Source organism: Micropterus salmoides, unplaced genomic scaffold (assembly GCF_014851395.1).
Source record: "Micropterus salmoides isolate LMB-PRFRI ecotype aquatic unplaced genomic scaffold, ASM1485139v1 Ms_hic_scaffold_413, whole genome shotgun sequence".
In the NCBI taxonomy this organism is placed as follows: domain Eukaryota; kingdom Metazoa; phylum Chordata; class Actinopteri; order Centrarchiformes; family Centrarchidae; genus Micropterus; species Micropterus salmoides.
The window spans coordinates 1-17,036 of NW_024043518.1; the positions used below are offsets into that span (position 1 = coordinate 1).

Consider the following 17,036-nt stretch of genomic DNA (forward strand, 5'->3'; position numbering starts at 1 on the left):
AACCCTATTGCTAGAAGTGAGAAAGATTTATGTCAGGCAGCTCTGAATAAACTACACCATACTGTTTTTTACACTTGTGTGAATGAAATGGGATATAACTGTTACTCTTAATGAGCAGATTTATTTACCCCTGGACAGAGCAGGCACTCTCTTACCTTTGTTCCCAGCCTTTATGATAAGCTAAGCTAACCTGTTGCTGGCAGTAGCTCCTCATTTAGTGAGACATTTTAGTCTCTCAGAGCAAACACACACATTCCTTTTGCAGTTATTTCTTCTTCTTTTCACAATGTTTATAAATGTATGCTGTCATTAAAAGAAAATAATGCCATATAATTAGCCCTCAATGTTGTTATTACATCCTTCCACTACTTCTTAGAACAGGATGTCTGTGGGTTCATTACAATCAGGGTGCATGCAAATTGCATTCAAAGCACATTTCAGACCCAGACTTCAGAGAGAATTGTTGCTGAAAAAACCTCCATATCAACAGTTAACAGGTTAACTCCAGCTTTGTAGTTAACACAACAAAACAATGATTTATGTGGTTACTAAGCATCAGGTGATGATCAAATCACCATTCATGGAGAGTGTCTGCTTGTGGACAAACACATTTTTGTATCATAACATAGACCTACCTCCTCCAGATCAGTCCTGTGTAATTTGCACTCCTTTCAGATTTGTCAAATAAATCTTATCTTATTGTTTCCGTCATCATTGAGTCTTACTGCATTCTCATGTGAATCTGTTTGTGAACTGAATGAGCTAACAGGGGCTGAAGGTGGACCTTGTACTTTAACAGCTAGGAAGGCCAGCCCACAGTGCTAGAAATTAGATTAGCCCACCATGAAATACATTTCACTGGAACCACTTTCGTAGGGACAGTCCTGAGACTGACACAGTTACTACTAGTTCAAGTAAAATATGTTTTTCTTCTAGACATGGTTAACTACTATTGTTAATTTAGTATTGAATAATAATGAATACTGGCAACATTAAGGAATTCTTTAACTCAGCAAAATAATAGTGCTATGCTGCCATAGGTCAGTGGGTATAATACTAGGACCCATTTTGGTAATTGTGGTGGTACATTATACACCTTGAATAAATCTCACACGGAGTTACTCTGTTAATAATAAAATACGACTACTTACTCAGTTAAGAGTTAATTATTGAACTAAACTGTCTAATCAATGCCTGATCCCCAGAAGGGGGAATTTGAGGTAAAAAAATAATAGTTGAGTAAGTCATTAAGTCTCAAAAACAGGTGACCAAACAAGTTTCAAACCCCATAGAGTTTGTTCAAGCTAAGACAAAGGATGTTTCATTTTTGCCTACATGCCTAAATAGAGCAACTGTAACCAGTTACAGCCAATACAGGAGTGGGCTGCTGGTTTTAGCCTCTTTACACTGTCTCCAGCATGATTTAAGGTTCTTTTTATAACTTACAAGACACTAAATGGTCTGACCCTCAGTATATCTCAGATTTTTTAGCATTGTACGACCCTGCTTGCACTTTCAGATCCTCTGGCAGGAGCCTTTCATCTGTTCCAGACTCTCGTCTAAAGACTCAGTGGGACGGAGCTTTTAAAATAAGAGCCCCAAGGCTCTGGAACACCCTGCCTGAGGAAATACGGCAGGCTGAGTCAGTAGCTTCTTCTAAATCTAAGCTGAAAATTTACTTTTATCGTACCACCTTCCATGATTTCATCTGATTTGGTTTTCATTCTGTTTGGTTAGGTTTTGCCATTAAATTGTTATTGTTTGTTTAAATTATTTTTTGTGTTTCTATGTTATGTTTTATGTGTTCTTTGTTGCTTTGTAAAGCACTTCTAACCTTTTTTTAAAATAAGAATTGTATAAATTAAAGTATATTATTATTATTATTATTATTGTTATTATTATTATTATTATTGTGGACGTCAGTAAGCACAACATCACCTGACTTTACTTTATTACCGCTTTGCAGTTACTGCCATTTTCCCTCCTCCACCTGATGCCTCAGACTTTCCCACCGGTCCCAGTCACCCAAATCCACATACTCACCTGATTCTCATTCTCTAACCATCCTGTCAGTAATTATTCCATTAATTTAAAAAGGGCTTATCATGTAGTCAGCCATCTACCCATCTACCAAGCACCGGTGAGGTGAGGTGCCTGCGCAGATCGTTTTCATTTGTTGTAATGACAATTAAATTCACCTTGAACCTTGAGATAGACCTAGTGTGAATTTGGGACACACCTAAGGCCCCTGTGTGCTTATTTCATGTTCCAGTCAACAGGACTTGTATTACAGGTTAAGCATGGTGTCATGTGACTGAAATCACATGACTCCAAGAATCATTTGATTTCAGAGGTAATGTCACAGAAAGGGACAGGGATATTGTCAATCAGGAAGCTCCTCTGGGAAGTGACATAGGATTCTGATTAGATTATTGTTAGGGATATAAATATGTCATAAATATGACAACTTCCTTATGGTTTATCAAACTGTGTGTGTGATCTATACAACAACACAATATACATTAACGTTTTTGAAGTCTAATAAGTGTCCCAGATTACAAAGTGACCTGTATTTGATGATCAAATTCGGACATTTATTGGGGGGGGGCTCAAAGAACACTAATAGGTGTGCATGTCTCATCTGGCTATGACATCTACATTGTGTGGATTTCAGAAACGTCTAATGTATTTGATAGACATCAGAATAAGTCTCAGAAGTCAAAATTGCCACACAAAGAAATCACAGATCAACCGAATTGGGCAGAGCATCATTGTGGAAAACACTAGAGCGAAAGACTGGTAAGCAATAGGAGCGTCATTTCCGGTGGAATATTCCAGCGGATTTATTCTTGGTCTTAAAAAGGACTCGCCGAAATAGCGACTGACTGTGACAGGTAAACGGCCTGATGTGTATGCTATTGACTGCGTTGTAGCAACTTTAACACACAAGTCAGTTAACAGACAGATAAAACAGGTCAGTCTGCGTGAAAAAGACAAAGGCAGAGACAGTAAGGTCCCGCGTGTACCCTTTAGCGTTTAGACGTCTCCACCAACGGATTTATCTAGAGTTTGTAATCTTTGGAGGTCCTTTTGAGGTAAGGCGAGACGCACTATGTGTGGTACATTTATCTTCCTTTCAATAGTGAATGTCTGTTTTACAACACAATATAAGATGCTTTGTAAATTACCGGATCATTCGGTTATGACGCAGTTACAATTTTTCCATACTTTTAAAAAAATGTATTTAACAGCTCTAAATATGCACCTATGTAGTTCATCTGACTGTTATTTTCGTGACTCCGGGGATGATTTTAAATAAGGGGACGTAGGATGAGGGATGAGAAGGCTACTGGTGCTGCGAGTAGATCGTTGCGCATTAAGGCCCCCTCAGCTCAAGTAGAAACCTACAGGTGCTTCAGAAGCAGAATCATGAATCAGAATCGAGAACGATTTAGGAACACCCATGGTTGAATTATGCGGCCTTATATATAAGGCTAGAGATTTTACCTGTATATTTTTAATGCAGTTCAAAAGATAGAAAAGCAAGACAGACGCAGTTGTTGTTGAGCACACAGGAGGGTTTGTTGTTCACACGCGGCCTACACCAAAACATCAAATACTGATTCAGACATAATTTGAAAGACCAGCTATTAAACCTATTACAGAAATAAAAGGTAGCCTACACTTTTTAAAGTGATGCAATTGAGTGAAGAATTTCCTTAATAATTGAAGATGGTAACGGTGTAGTTAAATGTCTAGGCATATGATTGCCAGAACTGATCAGTGATCACATAGTTTGTGGGATGATGATGATGATGATGATGTAGTTAGCTTTTATTTTCTTTTTCAGGCAGTCACAATATATTTTAATATGTATCCTAATATGCCAAACATGTATTGTATAGACAGTTCAATATCATGTATGTAATGCATATGTAAGTAAGCAGTTTATTATTATTTTCTTTTAATCTTGCAGCTGTTGTGTTGTGAGCCAGAGACAATCATGATCCTTCTGACTCCCTCCTCTGGTAGGTACTCAGCGTCATTTGATAATCTGGATTTATGTACACCTACATGGGCATGGGTGCCAGAGATTAAAGCCTAGGTCTACATGAATCAAATTAGGCAAGAAAACAGCTCAGCTATTTTTGCTGAGGGAGTTTTAAAGATGCTTGGACTGATAAAATGGGCTAAATAATTCAATTTGTTAACGACAAAATGTATATTACATGAATAGCATCTTATGCATACATGCAGTTATAATACGCAATTGTAAGAAATTAGGTGCAGGTACACATCAAGACCATAACTTGATGTGAGATAAATAGTTAAAACCCTGTATACAATGTATACTGTGCATAGTTCATACAGTTTGAGGATAGTTCCATTATTTAATGTTTTTGTTGTAAAATATTCACTCATGTTAGTATATATGGTGAAATTACATTACAAATTCACAAACCACACCCAATATAATGTATAGGAATAAATGTGTGTTATATATAATAATCAGTTTTATCGCCATTTACTTTTACTGTATCTCACACACAACTCACTTAAAATGTAAATATTTTATATCGTTCAGTTAGTTTACTTCAGATTATCCCAGAATTGTTTTTCTTGTTTTTTGTTTAGTTCTTTTACTCTTTAGCAGGTAACATAGCAGTATTAAATAACACGGGCCCTCCCATCATGCTTTACACTCATTAGGCAGCAATCCAGAAATAAAGACTTGGCAATGTGTCTGGCTCTGGCTTTATCCTCTTTTATTAGTGACCAGTGACCAACAGTACATAAAACATGACCGTAATCAGCAACCCCCACAGACGTTATGCACATGGAGATGCACTGAATGGCTCTCTGCTATTGGTATTTGCTGTGAAAAAGTGAACGAACCTGATTATTCATTTAGCAAGCTTGACAGTTACTTGATTTCAGAAAAATGCCGAATGTTATCGGCATTAACTATGTACTCAAGAAACATTTTCAGATAATACAGTAATTCAAATACCAGGTTGTAACTTGTGTTGAAGTCCAAATTAAGAAGTAAAAAAGCATGTTTTCAAGTAAAAGTGTAAGTTAATGTTGGCTTGTTGCTGTGTCTCATACGCTGTTTTCTTTCAGATGAAGAGTCTCTTGAACTCGCCTGGCTTTGGAATCACAGGAAGTTCAGGGTGAAAAACACTTAAAGGGTTGCTACTGCAACATTTAAAACTATTTAAATTTTGCAGGTCATTATCTGTGCATACTGTCTTGGACAGTACTATGACTTGAGAGAAAGTAATAAACTCACAAGAGAGGAGGCCGACAGAAAACAAAGATTTCTTTGTTTGACTTCATTAAAAAACATCACAGCTTAGTGGGGGCAGAGGCAGTGTTTGGCTGGAGCAAGGCGCTGTCAGCAGTCATTTCATCTTGCTGACTAAGATGTAGCTTTTACTGTTGTTCATACTGCAAATTTAGTTTTCAAAACAGCTAAATATATCATGTGAATGTTACAAGTTTTACAAATTGCACATATGCCCTAATAAAACTATATAACCCCTTGCGGTTTAGTATTTAAATATAAACTGTACAACAACAGACAAAGACATGTTAATGCCACAATTTCCATTAAAACCTAGTCTGTAGTGGTATTAATAGATTTGAACAATAGCTATGTGAGTGCTGCTGCCACGTCCTTGTCTCAGGTCACCACGTTTGATCAGAGTAAACAGACTAATTGATCTCTCGTCTGGTATGTGTCAATGCAGTAGGTCCAACACACACTCACTATTTCCGATGGTGTATGTGGTAGTCCCCTAAATGTCCATAGCTTGTTCCCCATGCCAGTATTTGTGTGCATTTCACCCCTGATGAGATCACAATTGAGTGCTAACACCTCACATGCATCCTGTTCAGACATTGTATCCTTTTGACATTTGTCCTTTCCAATATTATCTATTGATATTAAAGTTTATGCATGTTTGTATCAGTTTAAATATGTATAATGTTTATTGCATAGATATAACTGATAATGTAATGAGTAGATAATGAGACACTATGTTGCATGCTGTAGGCTGCGCAGGCTGATTGAATGAATGTACAGTAACAAATGCATTTTACTGATCTGAATATGGATGAATGTATCGTAAGGTCGGCCTCCATCCAATAAACATACGTCTTGGTAAGTGATGCTTCTTTTACATAAGACAGGAATCGGTTTTTAAGTATAATATTTTGCTTTAAATATAGTAAGAAAAAAGAAACACACATATGAAAACCATTGCTACAATTTCCTGCAATGTGGATTCCCACTAGAGGGTATAAAAATATTATTTTTCAGTTAAGAACTGGTAAAGCATTAAGATACTTTCAGAATCTTTTCACTTTTTTTCTCTCACTCCAACTGAGGATTGACTCAAACTGGGATATAATTATTAAACTATTCCCATTCAGACATATTCATCAGAAGGTCAGCTGGTATGGTCGCCCGATCATGGTAGGGATTTAGCTTTAACGTCTTAAACCTCCAGCAGAGGTTATTGACCTAACAGACAACTACTAACTGCTGTTGTTGTGTGGTCTCAGGTCTCTTCCAGTGTACCAACAAGCTCTTTTGAGTGATCACACACAGGAATCCAGATCAAGGAGTTTGCACGTAAAAATGCTGCTAATGCTCTATCAGTTGCCAACATGGTCATGGGCATGGCCTCCATTCTCAGCAGTCTCAGTGGGTGAGTGAACACATCCTCATTGGATTATACAATTTGGTACAGTCAGAGTCAGGTTTAGCTGCAGAGTGGACAAAAATCTATAGCTTGGTTGTAATCAATATAAATGAGAAAGTCTTTAAAAAACAAACAAATCCCTGCTCCAGAACATTAATTTCAATGAAAATGTTGGCTACATTATTCCAATTTGAGTAATTATGGTGGCCCAAATCTGAGAACACAACATTTTAGAAAACCTGTCACCAAAACAGAAAACACAGTATTTCACTATAACAAATTTGTTTTTGTATTTTATGAAATATTTTTTTCTTAATGCTTTTTATAAACTAGTGTTACATTTTGCCCCTCAAGGCCACCGTAATGTAAGTAATGCTTGCGTGCATTTATGATTCAGATCTCTGGTCTTACCAAATGAGCTATATTAAGTGCAGTGTAAAGAGATATGGGCCAGTGCAGATAATATATACAGGGGAAAAAGATTAACTTTATGTAACATTGTAGAATTTAAACAAGCATTAGTTTCACCCTTTTTCCACTTGTGAGAACCTGTAAATATTTTACCCTTTTGAAACGGGTTGCTGTCATCAAATAGCTACAGCTAACAAACTTGCTTTGTTCAGGCACCATCATGCTGCATGTTGGCTGGTTCTGATTGGCTACCTGCTGGATTTGGCAGATGGAGCAGTTGCCAGGCGACTCGATGCCTGCTCTGCATTGGGTAAGTGGAGTGTTTTGGTCAAAAGCTCTTACCAAAGATAAACTTCAACTGGGATCTTGGCAGGGCTTGCTGCACAGTCCTTTATCTGGACTTTGTAATTTGGCTGCACAAAGTCATAAACAAAGGCAACCAGTAAAAGGAAACACTGCCACTGAAATACTCTGGCTAGTCTTACAAAGTCTGCAAGAGAAGAATCATACATATTTTATGTAATGTAATTTGAGCTTTATCAAATCAGTCTTCTAGCTGTATATTTCAACGGTCTCTGCGGGTTATACACTTAAGGGTTGAGTGTGAATAGCATAACATCCCCTTTCATCACCCAATGCAAATACACAGCATATAAATTGTACCACTGTGGCTTGTTTTCAAAAGATCACAGCACTTTATGTAGTAAATCAAGAGGCACAAATAGCTGGTTTAACATTGCTTTTGTTGCGAAAGTTCACATTTTCTCCGAAGCCCAAAATAGCTCCCAGGTGCATCACAATATATCGTTGGCTGCACTTTTCGCTGGGCTTTGTGTCCCGACAGGGTTTTTCTGCATGACTTTGCAGGTGGATGTTGTTGTGCCCCCAGTATTTTGTGAAATGAACAATCACTTTCTGATTAAGCAGCCTAATTCCACGGGCTCACGCTCCAATTGTCTATTTTATCCCGTTGCTTTGGGTTCTCTGCATATCTGAAATTGCTAAAATTGTTGACCCTGGGCTGTGGAATTCCACCTCGTTCATGGCCTGAATCACCTCATCCTCATGTGCTAAAAACATGCTCCGTGCTCCTGAGGGGATAAAGAGACAAGGCAGTGGAGAATGTTGTTTACAGAAAGCCTGCCGTTGGGCTGACACTGAAATTTCCACTTGGAGAATTTTACACATACAATCCCACTGTCACCTGTCAGTAATATTGGCAGTGACCATTCTGGAGAGATGGTAACATACCTTCACTGGCTTTGATAAAATAAACTCATGACTAAGGCACTGTTGAAAGGCAGCTGGTGCTCACTTGTAGCCTTTCTAGTAGATTATTCAGAATATTTTTAGTACGGGTAGTGTCTGTCAACAATACCAATACAATTCATATCTCCTTGTGAACTTCACAGAGCCACATTTAGTATTTATATTTTTATTTTTCATGTTCAGGTGCCAAGCTAGATGATTTTGCTGACTTCACGACCTTCGGGATTGCCACGTCGTTGCTCTAAGGACACCTGACCTGGTGGACAACATCCTCTGCATGTGTTATGTCTGTCTGTTTTTGTTCGCCTCTGTTTCTTCTCAGCGGTAAGTTCCAAATGTACTTATTTTAGCTGCACATTGAGTCTGTCATTTAAATTCCACTTTATTATTTAAATGACTAACCAGAGATTTCTTGTTTGGTCCTCAGGGATCCCATTCATGTATCGCGGCCTGCCCTGCATCTACTCCTCAGCCATCCTGGCCAGTGCCTCTCTGCTGTCAGGGGGAAACATGGCCTTGCTGGGGTCATTGCAATGGCCATGATCCTCTTTATGATCAGTCAGAACTTCTACCCCCATGACAGAGTGCTGGAGTCCCAGGCTGGAAGAAAGCAGTCTATGCTGGAGGTAAAGTCACTATGATTCATCTTTTTTGAACAAGAACATGTCTGCTGAGTTAATCACTGCCAGAGTTGATTCATTATAGAAAAGCAATTTCAAATTAGATTTCAGGTACAACATCTAGCATGTGGTAGCAGTATCTACCCATGTAGATAGTTTTGGTTTTATTTTAGAGGTCCGACCTACCACCACCACAGTACAATCAAAGTGAGTAGAATATAAATTTGTGCTGCTCAAACAGCATGAAATTAAATTTGACCCACTCAACAGCAATGCATTTTTCTTGCAACAATGTTTCTTTCTTAACTCAGCATAATAAGAAGTCAATGCAAGCTGTTTCCAGTGGATTATTTGTAGCTGTGCTAGTGTCATTGATCTAGGAAAGCAACGTTATCAATCTCTAGGTGGTCGGGCGGTTGGTCTACCACTTTGATCCAGACTGGACCAACATATAATCATGGTGCCCAGAGGATGAATCCTCATGAATGTGGTGACCCCAGGATGTTTTCATTTAACACCTATAGTACTTGATGCTTTGGGGAAAATGTTCCCTGATTCCCTGATAACCTTTAATTAGAGTTTACATCAGATTACTTTTTATGCAAAACTAATCACATTCCCATCAACCTCAGCTGTACTTTGTGTTTAGTGCTAATCCACAAATGTTAGCATTATCATTGTCAACATGTTAGCATGCTGACATAACATTTAGTGCAAAGGACTGTTGTATGTATGTACTGCCTTTAGCCGGTAGTGTGACTAGCCGTTTTGTATGTAGTTTTAAGGAAAACTGTACATAGTTTTTGGATTTTTGGTTTTTGGATTATCATAAGTAATCCAGCAATACATGCTGCTGTTGAGTTTTCAATTGTAATTATTTAAATTACTTTTTTTACTCAACTTTTTTATTTCCAGGAGTCATCATGGTGTTCTGCTCTTCATTCCCCCCTGCATGTGTCTACTACCTGCTGTGGTCTGTCTCCTACATATTGTTCCCAACATCCCTTTGGAGCAGTAAAGTGTAAAAGGGGTTCTGGCTTTTTCCAAAACTCCCAAATAGGTTAACCTCTGGCACATCTGGGTGGACTGAGGCTTCCTGCCATGGAGGATCCAAGCTGAACATGCTCATGCGCCACAGGCAAACACTCGCTCTATTTAACCTTTATTTTAATGTGACATCTCTAAAACAGAACTCAGATTCAAGAGAGTTAGAGTGAGGTATGAGAAGGGCATTTTAGTGTTACTGGTAAGGATGAACCTTCATTCTGTCTTATGTTTTCATTGCATTTTCACTGAAGCCAGTGGTTGGGTGGCTTGTTCTAAAAACTGAATTTTCATAAGGATTATCTCATACTTTCATCATTGTTCAGTCACCACATGGAAGCAGGGCTCATAATTTTCTCCAGGAATAAAATAAACAGAAAGGATTTCAAATGAAATAATTACCTGAAATTCATATATATTGTCTCTAATTTGTTTTTTTAAATGTTTTGTAATCACACAGGACATCACAACTCTTAATATGTCCTCAGTATTGAGCTTAGCTCAATGTGTAACTACAGTATGTAGGTAAGGCATTTAATCTATGAATATACATTATTTCTTAAGATGATTATCAATAACACAGTAATTCATACAGCACTAATGACCAGTCTTGTGTTAGCTGACTGTCAGTTAATGGTTGTATCGGTTTTGGGGTCACTTCATTATCAAAGCATTCAGGTGAGGATGGGCATTTCCCAAAATCCACTTTTTCCATTTTGTCCGGGATTCAAATCCAGTCATTTACAGTAAGAAACTTTCCAACATGACGATACAGTCATTCCTGTTATTTGATTTGCTGTTTGAATATATGTTTGAAGTAAGTTGAATTGAAAGGCAACTGATCCCAACCCTGGTTTTGGTGCATTCTGGACTGATTTTTAGTTTTTTAGACTTTTAGCTTTTTACCAAGTTGTTACTCTGTCCAAGAAACAATGTTTGATTTACATATTTCTTTATGTGTGATTTTATTCGGTCATTGTATATGTTCCCCTCTGTTTTAAGAGGAATTGCAGTTTAAATACTAAATCCGCACTGGATCACATCTCATAGTAGTCCTGTGACCACAGCTGAATCAGTGGTGTCACTGCAGGTGTTTCCATCACTTGTCAAACCACCAGTGATATCAGTCACGGATGTTGACCAGAAATGCAATACTAACTAAATAGGACTGCAGCAGCAGTTTTCTTCCACATGTGATTCAGTGTGAATTTACCTTTGAAGAACAACAACACACTGGCTGCAAATCCTGCTTTTGCTGCCATCTAGTGGGGGGAAAGTTCACCACGCTGCAAGGTCTGCTTGCACCTTTTAAATGTTTTGAATCACACTGCACCACAGTCAATGTTGGTTTTGCTAACAAATGCACCAGACAACCGAAACTTTAAACCCTCAGACATCAAAAAGGAGAGGATACGTGTGTTGTTACTCTTTAACTTGGCCAGCATTCAGTCCATTTTGTAGATTAGTCATTTTTTAAGGAAACCTTTCTGGCATTACTCATCATGTTTCACAATGTGGATTGTCTCTCTGCATAGGAAGTGACAACTGGGGAGAATATAGTTTTATAAGACTTTGTGTAGAATATGATGAAGCAAATAGCACAGAGTAACGGGCTTTATCTGTTCTCAACACTAAAAGCTACTGATGCCCCATATTTAAATTTTGACTCACTCCACACCTTCTGAAAATCTTTTAAACTTGTAACCAGAGGTGTCAGAGCTGTTAATGAGTTATCTAAATGAGTCTCCTCGCCAGAGCTTTCTGAGGGAAAACTGACCAGAATTTCATAAATCAAGTAAATGAATACAATGGTCATGTTCTGGTTTTGATAATGATTTTAAACCACTAATGACAACCAATGTTGTGAAAAAATCTACTGTGTAAAGTGCATGCACAGACTGAACACAAATCTTGCACATTCAGCTTTTCTGTGTGGGTGTTTTGGTTTTCAAATTGTAAAGTCCCAGTAATGCATGCCAAGAGCATTATAGATACAACAAGTGTACTTTGCCCAATGATAAAAAAGATCTTAATGAATAAGATCTGTGCTTCTGAGTCTACATTTATTGCAATAAAGAGGTAATTATAAAATGACTTGATTTCAGTGTCCTTAATACATCACCATCAGTGTTTGACTGTAATACTGTGAAGTTACATAGTTATTTTTAACTTGTTGGAGGGTTACCAATAAACCAATTCAGTGGTAGACATTTACCAGTAATGGATGTGACATTGCATTCTGAGTTTTTATATACAGTCTATGATTCTGAGAGATAATCACACGTGATATGTTGGTCATTTCCTGTTAGCCATAGTGTTGCCATTATTTGGTAGCATGTGAGCCTATGACAGCAGTCCTGCCTTTCTGTTATACTCAAGTATGTCTATGTTCTCAGGAACACATATGGCTTCTGTAGACGCTAGATGCAGTGAGGACTCCAACAGCTTTATGATGGCCGAGAATGCAGGTCGATCTTTGAAACTCCACATCCAACAGTACTTCATCAGATCATACCTAAAAGCATACAAAAGTAATGTAAAACTAAGACATTTGTTAAAAGAACAGTTCTGCATTTTTGTAAGCTTAGCTTAGTCCAAGATAAAATCAATCTGCCTAATAGCACCTCTAATTACCTAAGCTAACCGGCTGCTGGCTGTAGCCTCATCTACAGGCAGACAAAAGAGTGATATCGATCTTCTCATCTAAACCTTTGCAAGAAAGTGAAAAGGGCTTGATTCCCAAAATGTCTTTCTTCATCATTTCAAAAAGAGTATTTGAATGAAAATGAAACTTTCACGAGTATAAGTTGACTCAATTTCTAATACTACACCAAGAGACAGTATATTACACCATGTCAAGTGGGCCTATTTCCTACACAAGTTTACTTACAAAGGTCCTCCACAATTGTCTGGTCTCTTCATCCGATAAGACCCCTGTAGCTTTGGAAGCACAGAAGGGGTCTCCATGTCAGGGTATGGAGGAGAGCCTGAAACAAAAACAAACAAGCAATTGTTGAATAAATAAATGTGACTTTAATGGCAATGGGTGACACTGATGATAGTGTCTATCCAATACTACAAATTGTAGAAATCCGTATGTTTTAAATAAGCTAATCTGAAATGGCAGAAATACTGACAGTTTAAAGAAGTTGCTGATAGATAACAGAACATGCAGCTTTACCTAAGGTAATCAGTTCATACAGTAAGATTCCAAATGACCACCTAGGGAAAATAAAATGTTAACAAATGCTTCTGTAATAGTCAAGCAATAGCAAAAAGAGATTACATTGCTGGCAAAACAACACATTCTAGGTGTGTGTGTTTCGTTTTCTTAGCCATAACTCTGCCCTTACACGTCGCTCCTGTCGATACTGAGCTGCATCATAATCCTCTCCGGAGCCTGCCATTTGAGAGGCACCTCTGCTGCTCTCTGCCTAATTGCTGAATCCATTCTGCGTCCTCGAAATGCCACACCCAGCCCAGACACCCGGGCTGAGAGGCCGGGGCCAATTAAGATGTTCCTGGCAGCAACATCACCATGCACCAGCCTGTGCTCTGACATCAGGTAATCCTGAGGGAGGAGACAATTACAGCTAAACACATCAGTCTTTGGTTGAAATATTCATTTAAAATTCTAGAGAAACTACACTTTTCCCCTAGTACATGAGTTCATGACCTGCTGTGGTACAGAAGTACATCTGCAATAGAGCAAGATATTTATATTGAGCTCATCTTAGTCTAGTTGTTTGTTTGGAATAATTGTTTTTAAAAAAGTGACTCACCAGCCCAGCTGCAACCTGCTTTGCTACCAGAAAAACTGACCTCTCAGAGAAGTTCAGCGATAAATCCGCTGTGTTCTACAGGAAAAAAAAATTGCTGTCATGACATTTAGGAATTGGAGATTGCATGTATCATCAAATACGAGTTCATGTTCAAACAAAAGCTGTCTTACATTTCTGAGTGTCCAGAGGAAGTAAAGGAGGTTCCCTGGGCTGTACGCATCTAAGACCAGATACATGGGCACACGCTTGGTTTGACAGTACAACATCCGCACCACATTCTCATGTTTACACACTGTGGCATGGAAGAGGACCCACTCCACAAACTCCTTAGCTTCAGGTTGGTTGGGGCCTTCTATATGGTGTTATATTAGTAACAGAGGTACAGAGGAGTCAAATAATAACAATTTACTCTATCTATATCATCTGGCTCATCTAGCCCCACTCCATCTGAAACACCAATGATTTATTTGCATACTTTCACTCTTATTCCAAGCGAAATAAGACAGATTAATACTGTACCTCGGAGGGTCTTAACCACTACAGCAGAAAAGGATCCATCTCTCTTTTTCAGCAGACCTTTACAAACAGGGCCATGGCGACCTGTCTGCCAAAACTCTAGTCCCTCAACAACACACTCCTCAGGGATTTCCCAGGGATACAAAGCAGCCTGGACCTTTGGAGTGCTTACAGAAGCAGCCGTTAGGGACACAATCTGCTGGCCTGTTGAAAAACCCAACCAGAGATAAATAACCACCTGGCATTCCTCTCAGGCACTAATGCATTTTTGTTATATAGAGAATACACATTAATTGCAATTCATACCATTTGTAAACTGGGCTGAAGTGCTTTGTCCTCTTTGTTTGTTCTTGTGGAGACTGTAGAAAATCAGAGCCACCACTAAAACTGTGCTCAGAGCCAACAGACATGGGATGATAATTATAGCAAGTGGACCTGATGACCCCTCATCTAAATAAGACATGAAAGAAGAATCAGGTTCAGAATGAGAAAACCGAAGAGGAGCAGGCAATAACACAAGTTTGCAATGCATTAAGTGCCATGTGTACAACTTACAGCACATAGGGAGCGAGGTATCGTTACTACATCCATGAGGAGTAACCGACATTTCTCACATATGAGATATGAACAGAAAAATCAACAGAAATTCAAAAGTCACCACCAGACAAGCTTATCCCTGTGTTGAGAATAATGGTTGAAAAATCACACTAACAGGGCTTCTATCAGGTACTTTAATTTGGGCTTAGCTTTGTCTGTCAGCCTGCAAGGGCGCTGACCGTAGAGCTGAGCTAGAAAGTTGACTGAATGTTAATCATTAACAGTTTACCAAAATTGATAACATTAACAGGTGTCGTTCTCACACTTACTGCTGCCTTAAAGGGTAACTGATTAAACTGTGAAACTGTAATATGCATACTATAGTGTTAAGTTTAGTTTGTTTTTAGGACCCATATAAAAAATTTGGCTCTGGCTCACAAGGCAATGAACAGAATAGCTAAGCATCATCAAAACAGGTACAATGAAGGCAAAATATGGCAACTTTATTTGTACATTTTGTACACCAGGGCAGTTCAATGTGCTTTACAGGTACAAAACAAACAAACAGAAAGTGTAAAATATTTGAAATTTTTGTGGACAAGTGAAAGTTTCCTTGTACTGTAAGTGTATCTGAGGAAATTTAATTTTATAGTAGTACAGTGGCACGTGTTGATGATAGGTGCTTGAACTGTTACAACCACCAGAGGGCAGGATTGCGCAAGAAATCGCCTCCAACGAGTAACCTCCTCAGTTCTGAGAACACAAGGAGGTTGCCAGTGTCCAAACGCATCCCACGGACCCAAAACCACACAATAAAGCCCAAGAACTACGTATAATGTTCTGCCAGCTGTATAAAGAACACATAGAAATCGGCACAAACTGTAGAGAATATGCCGAACTTACAATACTCTCCACGTGAAAATATGCGTCCCAGTGCCCAGTGCTTCTCAACCACAAAGATCCGCCTCTTGCCATACACTATTGGCGCAATGGAGAGGCTTTAGGACCGGCCCCAAATCTCTGATTGGACAGAAGCCCCTGCAGCGAGGAAAGAAACACGGAAAAGATCAAAAAAGTTATGGAGTGAAACCTAATCGGATCACGTCTGTTCCATGATGCTGCGTAGTTTTTAGTAGCAACAAATCCCCGCAGTGCCTCTGGAGTAGCAGTGAAGAGCGCCGAGCGCGTAACGGAGAAAAAGAGGCAGGGTTTCAGTTTTGAAAGGATCAGATAACCGCCGGGTTCAGAGCAGGGCCAGGTATGTTTTTCCGTTTCCATGGACTGCCTTGCTGATGTCACAGCGAAGGAGGGCCGGAGAGGAGGACAGGTGCGCAGAGTAAAGTTGTGTCTCCTGTACGCTTGGATGAGGAGCTGTCACAGAGCAGAGAATTAATACCCAACAGCTGATAAATATTTTTTAGTCTAGTCAGTTTTTTTAAGTTTTTCTGTATTTGTAAAACTCTATTCTGGTTCATTTGTATCAATTTGGTCTGTTCTGAAGTTAAGTGGAATATATGCTATAGTTCTCCACGCTTTTGGAATTGAGACGCTCTCTGGTGCGCACAGACTGCGAGACTCACAGGATCCGTTCTGCTCTATAATATAGGGTTTAACGGCGTAAAGGAAGCTGCTATTGTTTTTTTAAGTGCACATTGCTGTGAACTGGGTGTGTGGGACCGAGACGCTCCAGCATCAGAACCAGCACTTTCCGCTTCAATGCGACACTGACGCAGCTGGTCTCGCATCCCGGTCCGCAGTCGACAGGTGATGCTCGAGTAGGTTCAATGGAATGATCGATCATCAACAGAGCGAGTTTGATCTAAAAAAAATACATATTTTCTCTGGAATGGAATACAACACAAGAAAGCAGCCTCAACTTCTCTAATCTGCAATGATCTTCCCGTGCGTCATTGTGTCCTAGGATCAGAAGCGGTTCTTGCGTTGAAGGACAATCGTTCTTGGACTTCCCTCCAGGTTACAGGAGCGAGCCTATCAACAATGTCCAAGACACTGAAAAAGAAGAAGCACTGGTCCACTAAAGTACAGGAGTGCACCGTGTCGTGGGTGGGTTCCGGGGAGTTGGTCACGGTAGTTGAGGTGCGAGGCGGCGCTGAGCTGGGAGAGTTCCCACACCTCGGAAACATAGT

The 17,036-nt window shown here is 39.2% G+C and overlaps 1 protein-coding gene and 1 pseudogene across 1 annotated transcript; one reads left to right on the forward strand and one right to left on the reverse strand.

Annotated features, from left to right (window-relative positions):
* The first annotated feature begins 6,464 nt into the window (after positions 1 to 6,464).
* On the forward strand, positions 6,465 to 11,003 carry LOC119887348 (annotated as a pseudogene).
* A 1,093-nt stretch (positions 11,004 to 12,096) lies between these two features.
* On the reverse strand, positions 12,097 to 15,769 carry LOC119887347 (tyrosine-protein kinase STYK1-like). Its single transcript, XM_038698164.1, has 9 exons — positions 14,908 to 15,769; positions 14,659 to 14,802; positions 14,356 to 14,556; positions 14,007 to 14,188; positions 13,837 to 13,911; positions 13,408 to 13,625; positions 13,236 to 13,276; positions 12,945 to 13,041; positions 12,097 to 12,569 (listed from the first exon to the last, which is right to left on the reverse strand). The coding sequence occupies exons 1-9, from the start codon at positions 14,957 to 14,959 to the stop codon at positions 12,398 to 12,400; spliced, it is 1,182 nt and encodes a 393-aa protein (XP_038554092.1). The 5' UTR covers positions 14,960 to 15,769; the 3' UTR covers positions 12,097 to 12,397.
* Between the last annotated feature and the right edge of the window lie 1,267 nt (positions 15,770 to 17,036).

What these genes read in the sequence shown, in the direction of transcription:
- LOC119887347 (XM_038698164.1), bottom strand. Translation starts at nt 14,959, where the DNA reads ATGTCGGTTACTCCTCATGGATGTAGTAACGATACCTCGCTCCCTATG. An exon ending in AGTGGTTAAGACCCTCCGAG is followed by an intron (nt 14,189 to 14,355) that starts GTACAGTATTAA and finishes AACACCATATAG; the next exon opens with AAGGCCCCAACCAACCTGAA. An exon ending in AGTATCGACAGGAGCGACGT is followed by an intron (nt 13,277 to 13,407) that starts GTAAGGGCAGAG and finishes TATTTTCCCTAG; the next exon opens with GTGGTCATTTGGAATCTTAC.